This window comes from Pelobates fuscus, chromosome 5, assembly GCF_036172605.1.
Source record: "Pelobates fuscus isolate aPelFus1 chromosome 5, aPelFus1.pri, whole genome shotgun sequence".
Taxonomy (NCBI): Eukaryota; Metazoa; Chordata; class Amphibia; order Anura; family Pelobatidae; genus Pelobates; species Pelobates fuscus.
The window spans coordinates 124,135,977-124,153,350 of NC_086321.1; the positions used below are offsets into that span (position 1 = coordinate 124,135,977).

Genomic DNA, 17,374 nt, shown 5'->3' on the forward strand with positions numbered 1-17,374 from the left:
TCCTTTAGTACGGCACTGCATTTTATAAATCTCTTGGATACACACCGTAATGTTGTGCTCTGCTCACGTTTGCAGAGAAAAAAATACGTAAGAAATTTAGGTCAAGTTTTAGACTTTACAATAGTGCAAACAGAGTCTTTGCAGTTGATTAGCTATTAAGCAAGTACAAAAGGAGAATTAAATGTGATTTTTTTTATATATATTGAACTACTGTACACTTTTTCTGGCATATTTTTCAAGAACATTTGAAATACAACTAATGAAGATAATCTCTTTTAAAGGTCCATCTGTTAATCTCAGTTGAGGGTTCAGTTTTATTTGTTATGGATGTTAGCTTATTTTTGCTTTGGCTCTCCTATACATGTACCAGTTAATAATAATAAAAATAATAATAATATTAAGGTTATTGCCATTTATATAGCGCCAACAGATTCCGTAGCGCTTTACAATATTATAAGAGGGGGGATTTAGCTATAAATAGGACAATTGCAAGAAAACCTAGAAAATAGGTTGAAGAGAACCCTGCTCAAACGAGCTTACAGTCTATAGGAGGTGGGGTGTAAAACACAATAGGACAGGGAATAGCAATCAAAATAGGTGGGAGTGAAGCAGAGCTGGAGGAGAGAATAGAGTGCTGCCCTTCAGGAGATAGCAAGAGACAGGTATGTGAGGTAGAGGTAACTCTGGGAAACCATAAGCTTTACTAAAAAGATGGATTTTAAGGTACTTCTTAATCGATTGAAGACTAAGGGAGAGTCTGATGGCGGTAGGCAGGCTGTTCCATAGGAAGGGAGCCGCCCGCTAGAAGTCCTGCAAGCATGAGTTGGCTGTACGGGTGCGAGTAGTGGACGGGAGAAGGTCACGGGCAGAGCGGAGAGACCGAGAAAGGGGCTTATCTATGGATCTGTGAACAGATATAAGAGGGGTTAGAATTGGTCAATGCTTTATAGGTATGGGTTAACATTTTGAATTGACTCCTATAGGATACAGGAAGCCAATGTAAGGACTGACAGAGGGGTGAGATGTGAGAGGACCGACTAGAGAGTAAAATCAGTCTGGCGGCAGCATTCATTACAGACTGTAGCGGGGCAATACGATTTTTGACCAATTAGGAGAGGGTTACAATAATCCATGCCGGAAAATTACTAGAGCATGGACAAGCTCTTTGGAACCATCTTGCGTAAGAAAGTGGCGGATGCGGGCTATGTTTTTAAGATGGACTCTACAGGTTTTGGTAACATGCTGGATGTGCAGCTTAAATCAAATATGACACCAAGACAGCGCGCTTGCAAGGATGGACTGATGTGGATACCACTAACTTGAAGGGAGAGCGAAAGAAGAGAATCAGTATTAGGAGCAGGAAAGACAAGGAGTTCAGTTTTAGAGAGAATTTGTTTTAGAAAGCGGGAGGACATCCAGTCAGAGATGGAGGAAAGGCAAGCAGTGACACGTTGCAGGACAGCAGGGGAGAAGTCTGGAGAGGAGAGATATAGCTGGGTGTCATCAGTGTACAGGTGGTAGTGAAATCCGAATAAGGCAATGAGTTTGCCAAGAGAGGCAGTATAAAGAGAAAAAAGAAGGGGACCAAGGACAGAGCCTTGGGGGACTCCAACGGAGACAGGATGAATGGAGGAGGTATCATTAGAAAAGGAGACACTGAATGAGCACTGGGAGAGATAGGAGGAAAACCAAGAGAGGACAGTGTCACACGGGTAAAGACACAGGTAAAGAGAGGAAGTGAGACACACGGGTAAAGACAAGTCTTTCCAGAAGCTTTGACAAAAAAAGGAGCAGGAATATGGGACGATAGTTAGATGGGGAGGATGGGTCAAGAGATGTTTTTTGCAGGATAGGTACTACAGTGGCATGTTTAAGGTCAGCAGGGACAACGCCAGAAGAGAGAGAGCAGTTGAAGATGTGTGTTAAGGAAGGCACAAGACAAGGGGAGAGATCTCATAAGGTGAGATCGGACAGGATCGAGCAGGCAAGTGGTGGGGCGAGAAGAAATAATATTGTGCATATATACCACTGCTCATTTAGTTAATATTTTATTATTTACCTTCTTTTATTTTTTGTTCTAGGTTTACCTTACAGTTAAGTGGATGCAAGTTGTCACAACATTGTTCAGGTACGAAATATATTGTCAACTTTAAACAAGAATTTAGTCTATAAAATAGCAGAAATATACAACTAGTTTACCTGTACATCTATCTAGTATATCTTGATTACTAGACAATGACCACAAGTAATTTTATAATATGTTTCCTTATTTTTTTTACACCTACTCAAATGAAACTATGTAGAAAAAAAAAACCTAAAAAAAAAAAAAAAGAAATTAAAAACTAAAATGGGGTTTACACATCAAACTAAAACTGCATTCATTGAATATAGCTAAAGATGAATATAGAAGGTGCACAAAGTGTGGCTATTTTTGTGATGAACCAAGTGGTCGTGTTATACATTGTAACAGTAAAATAAGCATGAATGGAGGAATGTCAACCAGAGTGAAGGATGAATTGAGGGAGATGAATAGGAGGACTGAAGTGATATGAAGAGGGAACATAACATGAAATTAATTGATTGGGTAGATGAGCCTGTTCTTTTAAACTAGTTCAATGCACTATTATGTCACTCTTTTTAAAAAAAATAATTATTACAGATCTGCCTATTTGCAGAATATAATTTTTTTTGCATGAACATAGATACTTTCTTATTTATTAAAAATCACTGGTGGAGTAGCTTGTCTGCTTTAAGCATCACTATCTAGTATGCATTCAAAGCATCACACAAAAAGGTTTTGTTTGACCAAACTGTAATGGTATTCTGTAACCATATTATGAATGGGAAGCTACTGAACGGCTTAGAGCGTCAACTGACTGCCCCAGCCAATCAGCGGCACCCCAGCCTGGCAACACTCTGTGCTTCCTGAAACTCCATTTCAGAAGCCAGTTTAACCCCCTGAAGTAAGAAAGGGCTTGTGGTTCATTTAAACAAAGTTATTATGGTGACCATAGTTTTCCTTTCAATTCTCTGCCATTTAGGAGTTAAAACACTTTATTTATGCAGCCCTAGCCATGCCTCCTTACATGTGACTTACACAGCCTTCCTAAATACTTCCTATAAGAGATGTTTAATGTTTAAACTTTCTTTATTGCACAGTCTGTTTAATTTAGAAATCCTTATCTCCTGCTCTATTAATAGCCGCAGACGTTTCCTGTGTGTGATAACAGCTCAATTAGCAGAGCAGGCGATAACAACTTCTAAAGTGAACACACTTTGCTATCACAACTGATTGAAAATTCAAGCTATGTGAGTCACAGCCTAGGGAGGTGTAGCTAGGGCTGCATAAACAAAAACAAAAGTGAATTAAATCCTGAATGGCAAAGAATTGAGCATTAAAACTGCAGGCGCATTATCTATTCCAGGTGTAAACAACATTGACATGCCAAAGGTTGGCTACCCCTGATCTGTACAATAAAACCGCTTCAGTAAGCTGTTGTTTTGCTGCTTGGAGTATTCCTGTAATAAATGTGCAAAAATAGATTTTTGTTTCACTGCTTCTCCTCTTTTTCCCTTTGTTGGTTACTTTTTCACACTTATCTATGAACCAAAAGGTAGGAAAATTACAATATTCATATTATCATATATTATCATTTTATAATAATAATAATAAATAATATGATTATATGTATATATTTTGGAGTACACTGATTGGCCAAGCTTTGTAACCTTTTAGTTTGTTTGATTTGGTTCCCCAATCTCTTTTTCAGTACCAAAGTTTCTGCTGAGCCCAACCGAGAAATGGGCAAAATTCGGGTGACACTACATTTTTTTCTATTTAATGGAAAAATTGAGTTGTCTGAGACGAATTTTCTCGTTTTGCAATTAGCTCTAAATAAATAGAATTTTAAGCTTACTGGAATTAAATGATTACATTGTTATGATATGTTAGAGCTGTTTAATTCATTTGGCACTATATAAATAATAATACAATAATTGTGTGAATATATAATAATGTGCATATAGATGGATAGATAGATATTACTTGATCCATTAGGTTACTCTTCGTAATCCACCATCAAACTTTGCATTTCACTGGAGCCAAAGATTGGCATGAGGGGCGATTTCACAAAACTTACCTTTCACTATTATTTTAGTACCCGACAGCAGTGCATTTGGCTACTATATTAATGTGGTCTGACATGAACAAGGATAGTGATGCCCAAAATTTCACTCTAGTAGAGGTCCTGTTGTAAAAATTAAAGTAATCGTTAACAAAAATACATGTTGAAATAATTTGACATTTTGTGATAGTTTAGTTTGGCAGCGGTAGGCTTGACATTGGACACGAAAAGATAAAATGAAAGATTAGTTAATGTAGAGGTAAATGCCATCCTGGCCCATACTGAGTAACCCACCGCACACATTTCTTGATTTGTTTGTATAGTGACAGCTACTCATACTGGAAAGCCCGTTATTGTGACATGTAACTTAGCATGGTTCACATACCTAAAAAGTTTTATTAAACAGTCATCCAATGAAAACAGGGACAGGCAACCTCTGTGAACTGACCATTCTATATGAAAACTCCTTAGAGAGACAGCAGGATGTCTCTGATTGCACATAATGTGACATTAATTCTACAGTAGCTAGAGTAGTGTGGGCTGGATGTCCCATAATGCATTGTCCGTCATACCTGTATGTAATTTAGTGCAATTTATTACGTACTTTAAATGTGTTTTCCCAAACTGCACATCTTTTCTATTCTTTTATTCCAGTGTAATGCTCCCCTTACTAAGCACTAGTGTGTAAACATTCTTATCTGTATACAAACGTATAGACTGACAAGACCATGTCATAGTTAATATGTTTATCTGAACTAGTATAGAGAAAACCTACATTAATGTTTCTAGGCTATAGCTCCAGTCATCCTCAGTCACCAAGGGAATGGAAAGGTAATACAGGAGTTGGGGATCCATGGACATATCTTTTTGCATTAGTCAACATAAATACATATATACTATCAGCAAAGGGTATCACAATGCTTTTTCATTTTTTTTACAGTGACCTACATTAAACACACTGTACTAGAATAGTGGCCGGTTCTGCAATTGTAAAATTAGCACAATGACCCATTTCTAAAATGCAGTATTATTAGGATATATGTATTTTTTAAATAGACCTATGTCACATGGGGCCTCCCGCGGGAGGGTGTTAAGGAAAGGGTGTACCACCATAGGTGAACAACCTATTATGGTCAATTTCCCATTACCTGATGAGTCTAGTCTATTTTTTCTATAGGGATCACTAAAATAATAATAATAATAATAATAATAATAATAATATGCAGACTGCAATTTGTGTCGTGACCCAGTAGTTAATATGTACTATGTATGAGTTGTCATAGATAGTGCTAAATATGTGCTTGGTGTTTTACAGCATGATATACTTACATAGTTTTCCTCTTTTTAGCATTCTAGCTTCTGTGGCATTCATTGTTTATGCAGTGGTTCGACGTGTGGTGAAATCGGCCGAGGTAAGGATGTTATCATCATGATATGGGTCACATAATTGCACAAAAAAATGAGGCACGGAAAACTTTGCAGACATGAACGATAATCCATAGCTATGCGATCTACACATTCCTTTTTAATCCTTTAATACTTTTTCAGTCAGATGTTTGCTTACTTTAGAAGTTTCTATCTCTTGCTCTGTAAATTTAACTTAAATCACACACAGGAGGCCCCTGCAAAGTCTAGCAAGCCATTAGCAGTGCTGGAGGCAAAAAATTCTAACTTAAACTGACTGTGCAATAACTGTAGACATCAGAACTGAGTTTACAGGAAGTGTTTAGGAAGGCTGTGTAAGTCACATGCAGGGAGGGTTGACTAGGGCTATATAAAAAAGTGATTAAACTCCTTAATAGAAGAGAATTGCAGTGAGTTTGCTGGGACATAATCGATACACCAAAACTTGCTCATTAAGCTAAAGTTGTTTTGATGACTACAGTGTCCCTTTAAGGGCTAACTGAGCATCGTAGGAAGTGTAGTTTAATTTTTTTTTAGTGGAAACTGTATATTGCATGTATTTCTTATAAATTCCCAGTTATCACTCCCTGACCCTGCAGTTAGCTCTCTCTAGCGCTCTCCCCCAGTAATACCCCCCAGCCCATCCCCTGTAATCCCCCCAACCCATCCCCTGTAATCCCTACCCAGACATCCCCGATAATCCCCATCAACCCATCCTCAGTAATCCCCCCAGTCCATCCCCAGTAACCCCCCCAATCTAGCCCCAGGAATCCAACCCAGCCCCTCCCCAGTAATCCCCCAAAGCCCATCCTCAGTAATCCCCCCAGCCCATCCCCAGTAATCCCCCATTTATCTCTGCCTTGCCCAAACCCTGTTATCTCAACCTAGCGCCACCCCCTCCCCGCCCAGCTTCATTATCAGCCAGGGGCTCAATCTGCATAAGCAACGTTATTTAAAGGGCACCTGTCATGTTACAAACTTCATTAGCTATTTTTAAAGAGCATGGAATTGCATTTATACATTGTGCTAGCAAACATATATATTAGGAGAAAAAAGATATTTGAAAAAAAACTCTCCTGACAAAAGAGAGTAGAAGTAAACATCCACTGGGGGTCCTTCTTCTCCATGCATAGCAACCATGGTGCATGCTGACAACAAAGCCAGCTTGTCAATATCATAGAGAAGGTTTGCCCTGCTTGGGGAAGTATCCCATAAAGGGAAAATCAGTGAAGAGAGCAGGAGGAGAGAGGGTGAACCAGAGGTGGGTGTTACAGAAGTGTAACACCCATCCCTTTAATGTGATCATAGTGGGGAGTAGAGGTACATGGCGACAGGTTTTCTTCAACTCCTAAATAGCAGAGACTGCAAGGGCATGGTCTTTACACCAAAACCCCTTTTTAAAGTTATTTTTGGTGAATAGAGTATTTTGGTGCAACTAATTACCAGTGACTAACACTTAAAGTGGAACTGTCATGTTTTTTTTTCCTTTCAGTTGTCCTTTCCTTATGACCCTTATATATTAATGATTATCTTCTCCTTGTTGTACCAGATTTCTATATCTGGGTGCCTCCATTTTGTTCTATTCTGTCCATGATTTATGCAGTTTACCCTTCTGCAGGATTTATTTGACTGATGGATCATGGGTAAATTAGCTTACCTTTACCTCTGTATACTACTGTAATCTTGTCTTTAACCATACATTACATGATTTTACCTCTTCAAACTTGAAAAATGAAAATAAAGATTTATTTATTTTTAAAACTGAAATGAAACTTTTGCTATTTTTGTCAATAGTCTTGACCTAATCAAAAGTCATGCCCCCCACATAGGATAAAGCAGTCCCTACTTATGCTTAAAAAATTATGAATTGCAAACAAATAAAAACAAGGAGAAATAGATGGACAAAGAAAGTGTCAAAGTGACAAAGCCACTTTAACCCCTTAAGGACACATGACATGTGTGACATGTCATGATTCCCTTTTATTCCAGAAGTTTGGTCCTTAAGTTATGTACCATGGAAACAAGTGGAATTCACTTTAGTGACAGCCATTGTAGTGATTACTGGCTTGTCAGTAACTGATTGTGACAAGCCAGTAATCACTACAATGGCTGTCATTAGTTCAGGTGATAATTTAACCTGTCAATGAGTCATTATTAGTGTACTATAGCAAACACAACCTTAAAGTGTTACTCCTACCACCAATGATCACTTATGCTTTATATATCCAGATATATTTGCACTTTTGTGCCACGGGCTAACTGCACCCCCATGTGCAATTACAAGTGATTTAAGTGACTTTGGCTGTGTTATTGTGGCCAAACATGGGGAGGTTGTAGCATTTCAGAGACAGCAGATCAAATGGGGTTTTCATGCAGCACAATCTCCAGGGTATACAATGAATGGATCAATAAACAAAGGTCCACTGAGCAGCAGTTCTTTGGGCAAAAATACCATTGGGATGTTCAAGGTCCCATCCACAGATACTCTTTGCAATAGGGTTGTCCAAAAAACACCATGCATCATATCTTTAAATAGATGGACTACAGCAGTAAAGAAAAAACAGTTTCTTAAATGAAAAAAAGAAGTGGATGACAGCACACGGTCACATAATTACCAAAACTGAGCACATACAAATTCTCATCTCTCATATGCCTGGTTCTGCTTGAGAGCATCTGGAGGATCACAGGTTGTCATTTTATAGACTTGAATACCACATTTGAAAACTTAAAATACTGTCAGCATATGCTTTAATAGAACTTTGTGTCTAACGCACAGGGTATCTTATGTTTATTGCTACATCGTGATACTTTGTAAAAGTCTGACATTCTAGCCACTGATAGTGTTATATTTGATATTTTGTTTTGACAAATTATCCGTCTGGACGAATTGTAAATTTTACTGTACACATGCGTGCAGTATTTTGTTAAAAAACAAACAAACAGTGGTATGTATGGATCTGTATGTGTACAGTAAAAATCACAATTCGTCCAGGTGGAAAATTGTATGTCAAAACAAGGTACACATCCACCGTATTCAATTATAACACTCTCAGTGGCTAGAACAAAGTATCAAGATGTAACAATACACATAAAATAGCCCTTATCTAATGATATTGCACAGTAATATGTTTGTCATTGGTAACTAACATTTGTATATTTGTATACTTTTTCCCTGAACAGGTTCGACCTTTCTTCTATCTCACTGTATCTGACTTACTCTTGGCCATTTGTTGGCTCATAGGGGCTGTTGTATACAGAAAATCAGTCTGCAGTCGGAATCCAGCCTGTTACAATATACAAGCTGTGGCGCAGGTCAGTGTGTCCTACATACATTTTTTATATAAGGAATAGGATTGTTTTATTTGTACCAGTAAACATGTTGCAGGTCTAATAGATGCTTTCTTTGTGTCCGTATACATTCCCGAGGTGCTTTGGTTAGCTAATTATCTCCTGCAAGTTTTCTTACCTAAGATATGACAAACTTTGTATTTGTGGACGAGCATTATTTACTTGATGGTAGTATATATTGTTTATGTATAAGTATGGGTCCTGCTGTGGTAACACAATAACATTTTGGACCCACCACTATTTGAAATAAGAGGACATGTTAATATTAGACATGTGCGATTCGTTTCGGTCCGAAAATGAATTCGGACAAATTTCGGGCAATTCTGACATCCGGGTACTTCCGAATGTCCGAATTGCCGAAGTGCCAAATTGCCGAGGTCCCGAAGTTCCGAAATTACCGAAGTTCCGAAGTGCTGAAGTGCCAAAGTTGCCGAAGTTCCGAAGTGTCAAAGTGCCGAAGTGCCGATTGGTGGATTAAGTAACCAATCAGAGTCTTATGAGTCAAATTACACAGCGTGGGAAAATTCCAAAGAACTTTCCCACGCTGTGTAAAATGACACAGAGCACTCTGATTGGTGGATTTCAAACCAACCAGAGTGCTGTGACAGGTAAATGTAGAGACTTACCTGTCAGTCTCTTCATTTACCTGTCAGAGCACTCTGATTGGATGGCTTAAACCCACCAATCAGAGTGCTCTGAGCCTAATTGCAGGGCGGGGCAAGGCTTTATAAGCCTTCCCCCACCCTGCGGAGCTCAGTCTGCGCAGAGCCCTCCATGGGTGAAGATGGATTATTATTTTTTGCGCTTGTTTTTTTTTTTTTTTTTTATTGCGTCGGTTATTATGTTTTTTTATTTGGCCTTTTTTGGGGCTGAAAAAAGAAGATTTTTTGTTTTTCTTTACAGGTTCTTAGTTAAAGGCCCCCCCCCCTCATTTTTTTAGGGTGAGGGGGGTAGGTAGGGGGATAATTTTTTTTGGGGGGGGGAGGGGTGACTAGGGGTTTGGGGACAAAAGGTCCCCCCATTGGTATTTAGGGCCCCTACCCGCCACTCATGGGTGGGGGCCAGGGGGAGGACATTAGGTTCCCCCCCTTATTAGTATTTAGGGCCCCCACCCACCGCTCAGGGGTGGGGGCCAGGGGGGAGGACATTAGGTACCCCCTCTATTAGTATTTAGGGCCCCCACCCACCGCTCAGGGGTGGGGGCGGGGGGGCAATAGTTTTTTTTTTTTTTAAAACAGTGAGCAGCCACAGGCTGCTCACTGTTTACTAGACATGCCCCTACTCGCGGTATAGCGAGTAGGGGCAAAATTTACTAATACTAAGTCATTTTTACTTAGTATTAGTACATTTGTCTGAAAGACCAATTTAGGTCTTTCAGCATTTTGGTAGATAACTCCCTAATACTGTGGGAATTAGGGAGTTATCTACCAAGCGGCTGCAATAGAAGTCCCGAAGTGCCAAAGTCCCGAAATTCCAAAGTTGCCAAAGTTGCCGAAGTTCCGAAGTGCCGAAGTCCCGAATTGCGAAAATCCCGAATTTCGGAATGCCGAACCGAACCGAAAATTTTCCCCATGCACATGCCTAGTTAATATCTCCAGAGGATGTAAGTTTGTGGTATTTTGATGGCTAGAAGAAGTAGATAGTAACAGTTTATAATTTTTATTGAGCAGGGATTGCCTAAGCCTTGGAAGATGGATTCTCACCATCATTCTACTCTGTTATTATAGCACCAGGCTGAGTTTTACTCTTAATATCTACTGCTAATCGAACACCACATATCCCAGGGGTCCATCCATCTTGAACTCCATAATTTTTGTATAAAGGGAACGGACAAGTTTATTTTTTAAAAAGCTTTGTTTTGATTGGATGGAGCACCGAGGGGAACAAACTAGTGTAGGACTTTTCTAGAATGTAAACCCATAGACACTATGAATGCGAGGGAGCAAAATACACTTACAGAGTAGCGGCCATAGGATTTAAGGTTATTGCTGTCAAAACTAAATCCTAGTGACAACACTGAGAACCAATAACATATATGTAATAAATATTGCTATTTTTATAATTATTTTAGCTGCCTTTCCATGAGAAATGGTTTAAACTAATGGCAGTCTTATAGTAACTAGAAATAACATAATAGTTGATACATGAGGGCCTGGCTACATACCGTTCCTCCAAACTTCATAAAGCTGTGGAAAGTCTCTCACTGAGTCCAAACCGAAACATAATTATTTCTGTCATCACATGTTCTTTTGATATGAGGCCAAGATGCTGATATATAATATGTAGTGGTGGTTATATTGTCCCTGTGTGCTTGTAAATACATGACGTAGCAGGGTTCCAAAATGAGGAATTCAGTCCTGTACTCAAATGTTAGTTTCAAGAAAATGATTTCAATGCTCTCTATATGAAGTTTCTAGACACACAGTAATTCAGACATAACTATTGTAAAATAGTGCTTTAGAAAAAGATCAAATATAAATGCAAACGGTAATGAATGCAATAGTAAAAGTGAGAAGAAAAAAGTATGGGCCATTCCTACTTTTACTTTATTTATATATTTATTTATTTTTAGATTAAAAATACCTGTTATAGCCAGAAGTTATCCTCTTCATTAAAGGAACATTATATGGTCAGGAACACAAACATGTATTCCTGGCCTTATAGTGTTGAAACCATAATCTAAACCCCCTTGCCCCTCCTTGCTTCCCTAAATACAGTAAAATCTTACTTGTATTCAAGTCTGAAGCTGTTGGCTCTGCCCCTGTCTGCCTCAGACCTGCCCCTGTCTGCTGACATCATCAGAAGTGGTGGTCTGAACCAATCACAATGCTTCCCCATAGGATTAGCTGAGATTGTCAAGGAGGCAAATCAGGGGAAGAGCCAGCACAAGTCAAACACAGCCCTGGCCAATCCGCATCTCCTCATAGAGATGAATTGAATCAATGCATCTCTATGAGGAAAGTTCAGTGTCTCCATGTAGAGGGTGGAGGCACTGAATGGCAGTACTGCATAGTGTGCAGGACTGCCCCAGGAAGCACCTCTAGTAGCCATCTGAGGAGTGGCCAGTGGAGTTATCACTAGGCTGTAATGTAAACATTGCATTTTATCTGAAAAGACAGTGTTTACAGCAAAAAGATTGAAGGGAATGATTTTACTCACCAGAACAAATTTTTACTGGGTGACATGCTTTGAATTGCAGCTGTTTTCTAATTGGCTGAAGGCACCAGTCAGTCAATCAGAATGCATATGATATTAGCTGTGATTTTGTCTTTTAAATATTTGTGCAATTTTTGTTTGCTTTTTAAACTATTCAGAACTACTGTGATGTCAATAATAAATGTCTAAACACTAAAAACAAGCCATTTACACCAAGGCATTACTGTTTTTCTAAAATCCTTTCCCTACCATTCCGTGTATAGACGAGAGCCTAACGTGGCAATTTTAGTAACTCATTACAGTGTGCAGATCTGGCAAATGTCAGTATGCATTTCTGTAAGAAGCCATGTTCATTGTTGATTAATGAACATGAGAAATGTATGTGTTTATCTGTAACTGGTACATTAAGCTGTCTATGTTAATTATAACCTAGCTTTGAAATTGACCTTCACATTAGCTACCTTTCAAATGCACCAGGGCCAAAGCCATACTATCAGAAGGTGGTCCACCTGGGGACAGGTGCAAGAAGAAAGCACCACTCCCCCAACCAGGCACATTCGTTGACCTCTCTTATTCGGCCTAAAACTAGGCCCTGAGGTCAGGGATCTCTAATTGCACTCTCTTGATTGCTGCTCACTGACCTGGAAATATTTTACTGACAGACTGTCTATCTTGTGGTGTTTGCTTGCAGCTACAAAATGAAACCGCCCGCTGTCACTCGCCTCTGGTTTGTGAGATAGACAATAAACAGGCATGTCAGATGGTTGGAGACCAGTCAAAACAACATGAGCTTTTACTGATGTAAATAAAGGCTGACATAGTTAATCTGGTAGGGACCAATGGCTGTCTATGTTGTCATAGCAACCTGTTCTTGGAGGAAGTTATTCGAAAATGGAGTGTCCCACTTGATTAATAACGGCAGGGCTACATGGAACTGCCAAAAGCAGGGTGTTCCATACTGGCATTGGGTATTTTGGTAACAGTATGGGATAAAGATAAAGTATAACATTTGGTCTTTAAAGGAACACTATAGTGTCAGGAATACAAACATGCATTCCTGACACTATAGTGTTTAACTATTTCGGTTAAGTGGTCCCCCTTCGATTGCATGCAAAAGGTATTTTTACTCACCTTTTTTCCCATGCAATGCTCATGTTTTTTCTCTAACACATTTATTAGTAGTCCTTACAATGCCAATAGAGTTTGTTATTTTTTTTGCAACAACAAAAAGAAACAGGGGAGGGGTGGGATGGGGGCACTTGCCGCTGTGGACCAGCCCTCTACTGGGAATAATACAAAAGGAGAATATGGGGTTAATTATATCAAACGCTTATTTTGCTCAGGGGTTAAGAAGGTCTAGAACTGGCCGTGATTGTCACCACCTGCAAATGCTGCGTTTTAAACTTCAGTTTTTCTCCACAGATGTTGTACATATCTACTTTTTTCTACACTTTAAACTACATATGGGAGCTGGGCAAAAGCTTAAAGAGAAAACTGGACAATGATTTGCACAAGGTTAGTTTGATGGGAGCTGTATCATGATGATAACGTGATGGTATTACGTTTTATTCCAGGAACTTTACACTGACAAATGAAAATGCCGTCTGTTTCTATGCTTCTATCCAGACTACTTTTGGATGAATACATTCTTCAAATTCATAAGCAATAGATTCATTTCTGCCTTAATATTAAAAAAAAAGTTTACTCTATACCACAGATAAGCTATGAGAGTCACTGTCTGCACCATTTCCTTAAAGGACATACTCGTTTTCCTGGCACTATAGTGCCCTGAGGGTGCCCCTACACTCAGGGACCCCCTCCCGCCGGGCTCTGGGGAGAGTAAAGGGTTAAAACTTACCTTTATTCCAGTGCTGGGCGGGGAGCTCTCCTCCTCCGATCCTCCCTTTCGGCTGAATGCGCATGCGCGGCAAGAACTGCGCGCGCATTCAGCCGGTCTCATAGGAAAGCATTTACAATGCTTTCCTATGGATGCTTGCGTGCTCTCACTGTAATTTTCACAGTGAGAATCACACAAGCGCCTCTAGCGGCTGTCAGTGAGACAGCCACTAGAGGATTTGGAGGCTGGATTAACCCATTTATAAACATAGCAGTTTCTCTGAAACTATGTTTATAAAAAAAAGGGTTAATCCTAGAGGGACATGGCACACAGACCACTTCATTAAGCTGAAGTGGTCTGGGTGCCTAGAGTTGTCCTTTAAATTAGGGAATAATATAACCAAACACTTTTAATAGAGGAAATATAGTTATTTCAGACTGTAACAGTACCTGTGTGTCACAGACGTCATTTCCAGGGTTTCTTATTCGTTCTCAGACAGTTTAAGTTGACAATGTTGCTTAAAGGGTGACTCCAAGCCCGTAGTAATGGTCATGATGCCTGGAGCACCTTGTTAATGGGGCAAAATATTTAGTAACAGTTTGCCCTCTTACCTTGATCACCACCGCGCTCTCAGGCTCCTCTCCTGCTAGTTGGACGCACTTCCAACTTCTGAAAAGCTGCAGAAGTCGATCTAGTCGCCATTTAATAGCTGAGAGCTAATCAATGACACATTGAAATTAATCAATCAATGATCAAATTGAAATTAACCAGCCTGCATCTCTTGTTCAGGGCTGGCTTATGATGCCTCATGGTGAGTTACACCTCCGACAGCCAAGGGGTTAAACTGTACAGACTCCAGGCACCATAATCACTTCAGATCACTGATGTGGTTATGGTGCTTGGAGTAGCCTTTCAATGAATGAGACCACACAGAAGCAGCTGAAAGTGTTGAATAAAGGGAATCCTTTATAGGGAAGTGTCACCAGTCAACAGTGGCTCCACTCCTACAAGATCAATAAAAAAGAAGACCAGCAAAGAACTGGATACAATTCTAGGCAGATTTATCGAGACAGCTACGCAGACCTTTTCTCAATCTGTAGTTTGAAATAGACTTCAAATCACTGAAATATTGCACTCTATATCTCGATAAACCAAACTGGGTTTTTATCCCATTTTTGCACGGTCTTCTGTTTCAGTGCAATATTATTTGTTGTCTGAGAAGGAATGAGAAGCTCCTTTAAATTAAATTTGGAACCAGGGCCAGCCTGTAACGGGTATTGGTGGGTACTATAGATCCACCTCAAGGATCCATAGTACCTAATTGCCCTCTAGCAGTGGGTAATTATATTTCCAGTTCTCTAAAACCATGGGTCATTACAAGTAGTGTTTAGTCCTAAGGCATGAAGAAGGGGTTATTTACATATGTCCATCTCTCATGGGTTGCAGTCAGTTTTGTCTACACGAACCAACGTTCTGTGTTTGATGGAGATTATAGAGGGAAGAGATCAGAATATCATGACACTTATGGTAATACAGCCAGGGGTGATGAAATGGGAGAATATGTTTGGAACCATGACAATTCAAACAACTTGAAATATTTATATTTTTACCACTGCTAAAGATATATTGCCATAATGACTTCACTTTTCAGTTCAGGAATGTTTTGGATTTGTCAGAGTAACAACAAATATATAATTTATATTTTCATTGCGTGACAAATGTACATATACCTTACATTGCTGTGTCTCTAAACAAAGTGCAAATACGTTGTTATCTTCCATTAACATCTTTTTTTAAAAACAAAACATGTAAGAGAGTTTGTTGTTTGTTTTAAAAACAGAATTCAAAGAATTCTAGAATGTGCGCCTTGCGCAGGAGGGTGTAGTCTGTAGTTAACACACCAGTGAACTGATGGCATGGCTGGTGTTAAAAATATATTCGTTTGTTGGAGTGTTTTCAGTAACCCACTATATAATTGCACGAGAACAAACATCTGATTAAAGAGAATAAAATAAATCGAATGGCTGTCAATGTTTAATAGCAATAGCAAGATGCTGGAAGGAGAACACATGTAAATGCAGAGTCATTTACAAATGTTTACTGATGTAATTTGCTGCCGTATTACATTCAGCTGTCCCCATGTTTTGATGTGTTGTCTATCTGTTGCTGTTGCTTTGTGTTGATGTCCAGCACTTGTACCCGTATACTTTGATTAGACTTATTCCTGTATTTTTCCTTTCTTTCTTTTTTTTTTTTTTAATTCTTTATTTTTGTTGTGCATGCCAAATGACATCAGATTGACAGTCATGCTAGTATAACAGAAAAGTGATCAAGTTGCAATATGCATGACAGGTGATCTACACAATTTTAATAATAATGACAAGCTGTCACGGCTAGTAATGTGGTCCAGCACGCAGAAACTATGTAAACATTTACATAAGTAAGAAAAGGAAAATAACAGGATAGAGCGTAAACCGGACCTTAGAATGGCCGGACTAATACGCTAGAGACAGAGAATGGTCAAAGGGAAAGCCGAGGTCAAGGAAGCCAGAAAATACTCAATACCGATAAAACAAGCCAAGTCAGGGAAACCAGAGATCAGAATAACCAGGGAAACGCCAAGGATCAGGATAACATGAATTCAGAATCACGGAAATAGCACTCTCAGGAAATCAGGAAACTGAAACCACGACAGGGCAAAGTACTGGGAAAAGCTAGGGGTTTAAATACACCTCTCTAGGCTATGATTGGTCAGAGGGCGACCTCTGACCCCAAAACGTGCGTGTGCGTTGACGTCGTGACGTCACGCACACGTTGGTATAATTCTCGGGGGCGGAGCTACTCTTAGGCGCGACCACATGGTCGGCGCCATGTTTGATTCGGGCGTGATGCCCGGAAGAACGGAAGGATCGGTTCCCGGCTCGCCGACAACCAGGTAAGCTCGTGTTGTCGGCGCGGCCGTGCCGGTCGGGCACGGCCGTGAGGCTCGGCGGGCCGGTGACCGCAACAGTACCCCCCACTCGAAGACCGCGCACCGGGCGGGAAGGACCCGGCTTAAGAGGAAAGCGGTTGTGAAATGACCGGATAAGACGGGGCGCATGGACCCGGTCAGCAGGAACCCAACAACGTTCCTCAGGACCATAACCCTTCCAGTCAACGAGATAGGACAAGACACCTCTGGATAATTTGGAGTCCATGATAGAACGGACTTCGTATTCTTCTTGATCACCCACTACCAAGGGCAGAGGAGGAGTGGATAACCTGGTGTAGCGATTGCAAGTAAGGGGCTTGAGCAGAGACACATGGAAAGTATTTGCAATTCTCATATGAGCCGGAAGTGCCAAAGAATAGGTCACTGGATTAATACGTTGGGTAACTCGAAAGGGACCTATGTACCGAGGGGCAAATTTCATGGACGGGACCTTAAGCTTGATATGTTTTGTGGAGAGCCACACCCTGTCACCTGGAAGATAGACAGGATTAGCGCCCCGTTTTTTGTCAGCTT

At 40.0% G+C, this 17,374-nt stretch overlaps 1 protein-coding gene across 3 annotated transcripts in view; it reads left to right on the forward strand.

Moving 5' to 3' along the window:
* TMEM116 (transmembrane protein 116) overlaps nucleotides 1-17,374 on the forward strand; it is a 78,005-nt gene that overhangs the window by 16,911 nt on the left and 43,720 nt on the right. For 2 of the 3 annotated variants that reach the window (XM_063454231.1, XM_063454233.1), the window contains exons 2-5: nucleotides 2,082-2,128; nucleotides 5,473-5,536; nucleotides 8,709-8,840; nucleotides 13,455-13,547. In XM_063454231.1, the coding sequence (XP_063310301.1) occupies nucleotides 2,082-2,128; nucleotides 5,473-5,536; nucleotides 8,709-8,840; nucleotides 13,455-13,547 (336 nt within the window). The remainder of the gene's footprint in view (nucleotides 1-2,081; nucleotides 2,129-5,472; nucleotides 5,537-8,708; nucleotides 8,841-13,454; nucleotides 13,548-17,374) is intronic. The other variant, XM_063454234.1, reaches the window with a different exon arrangement.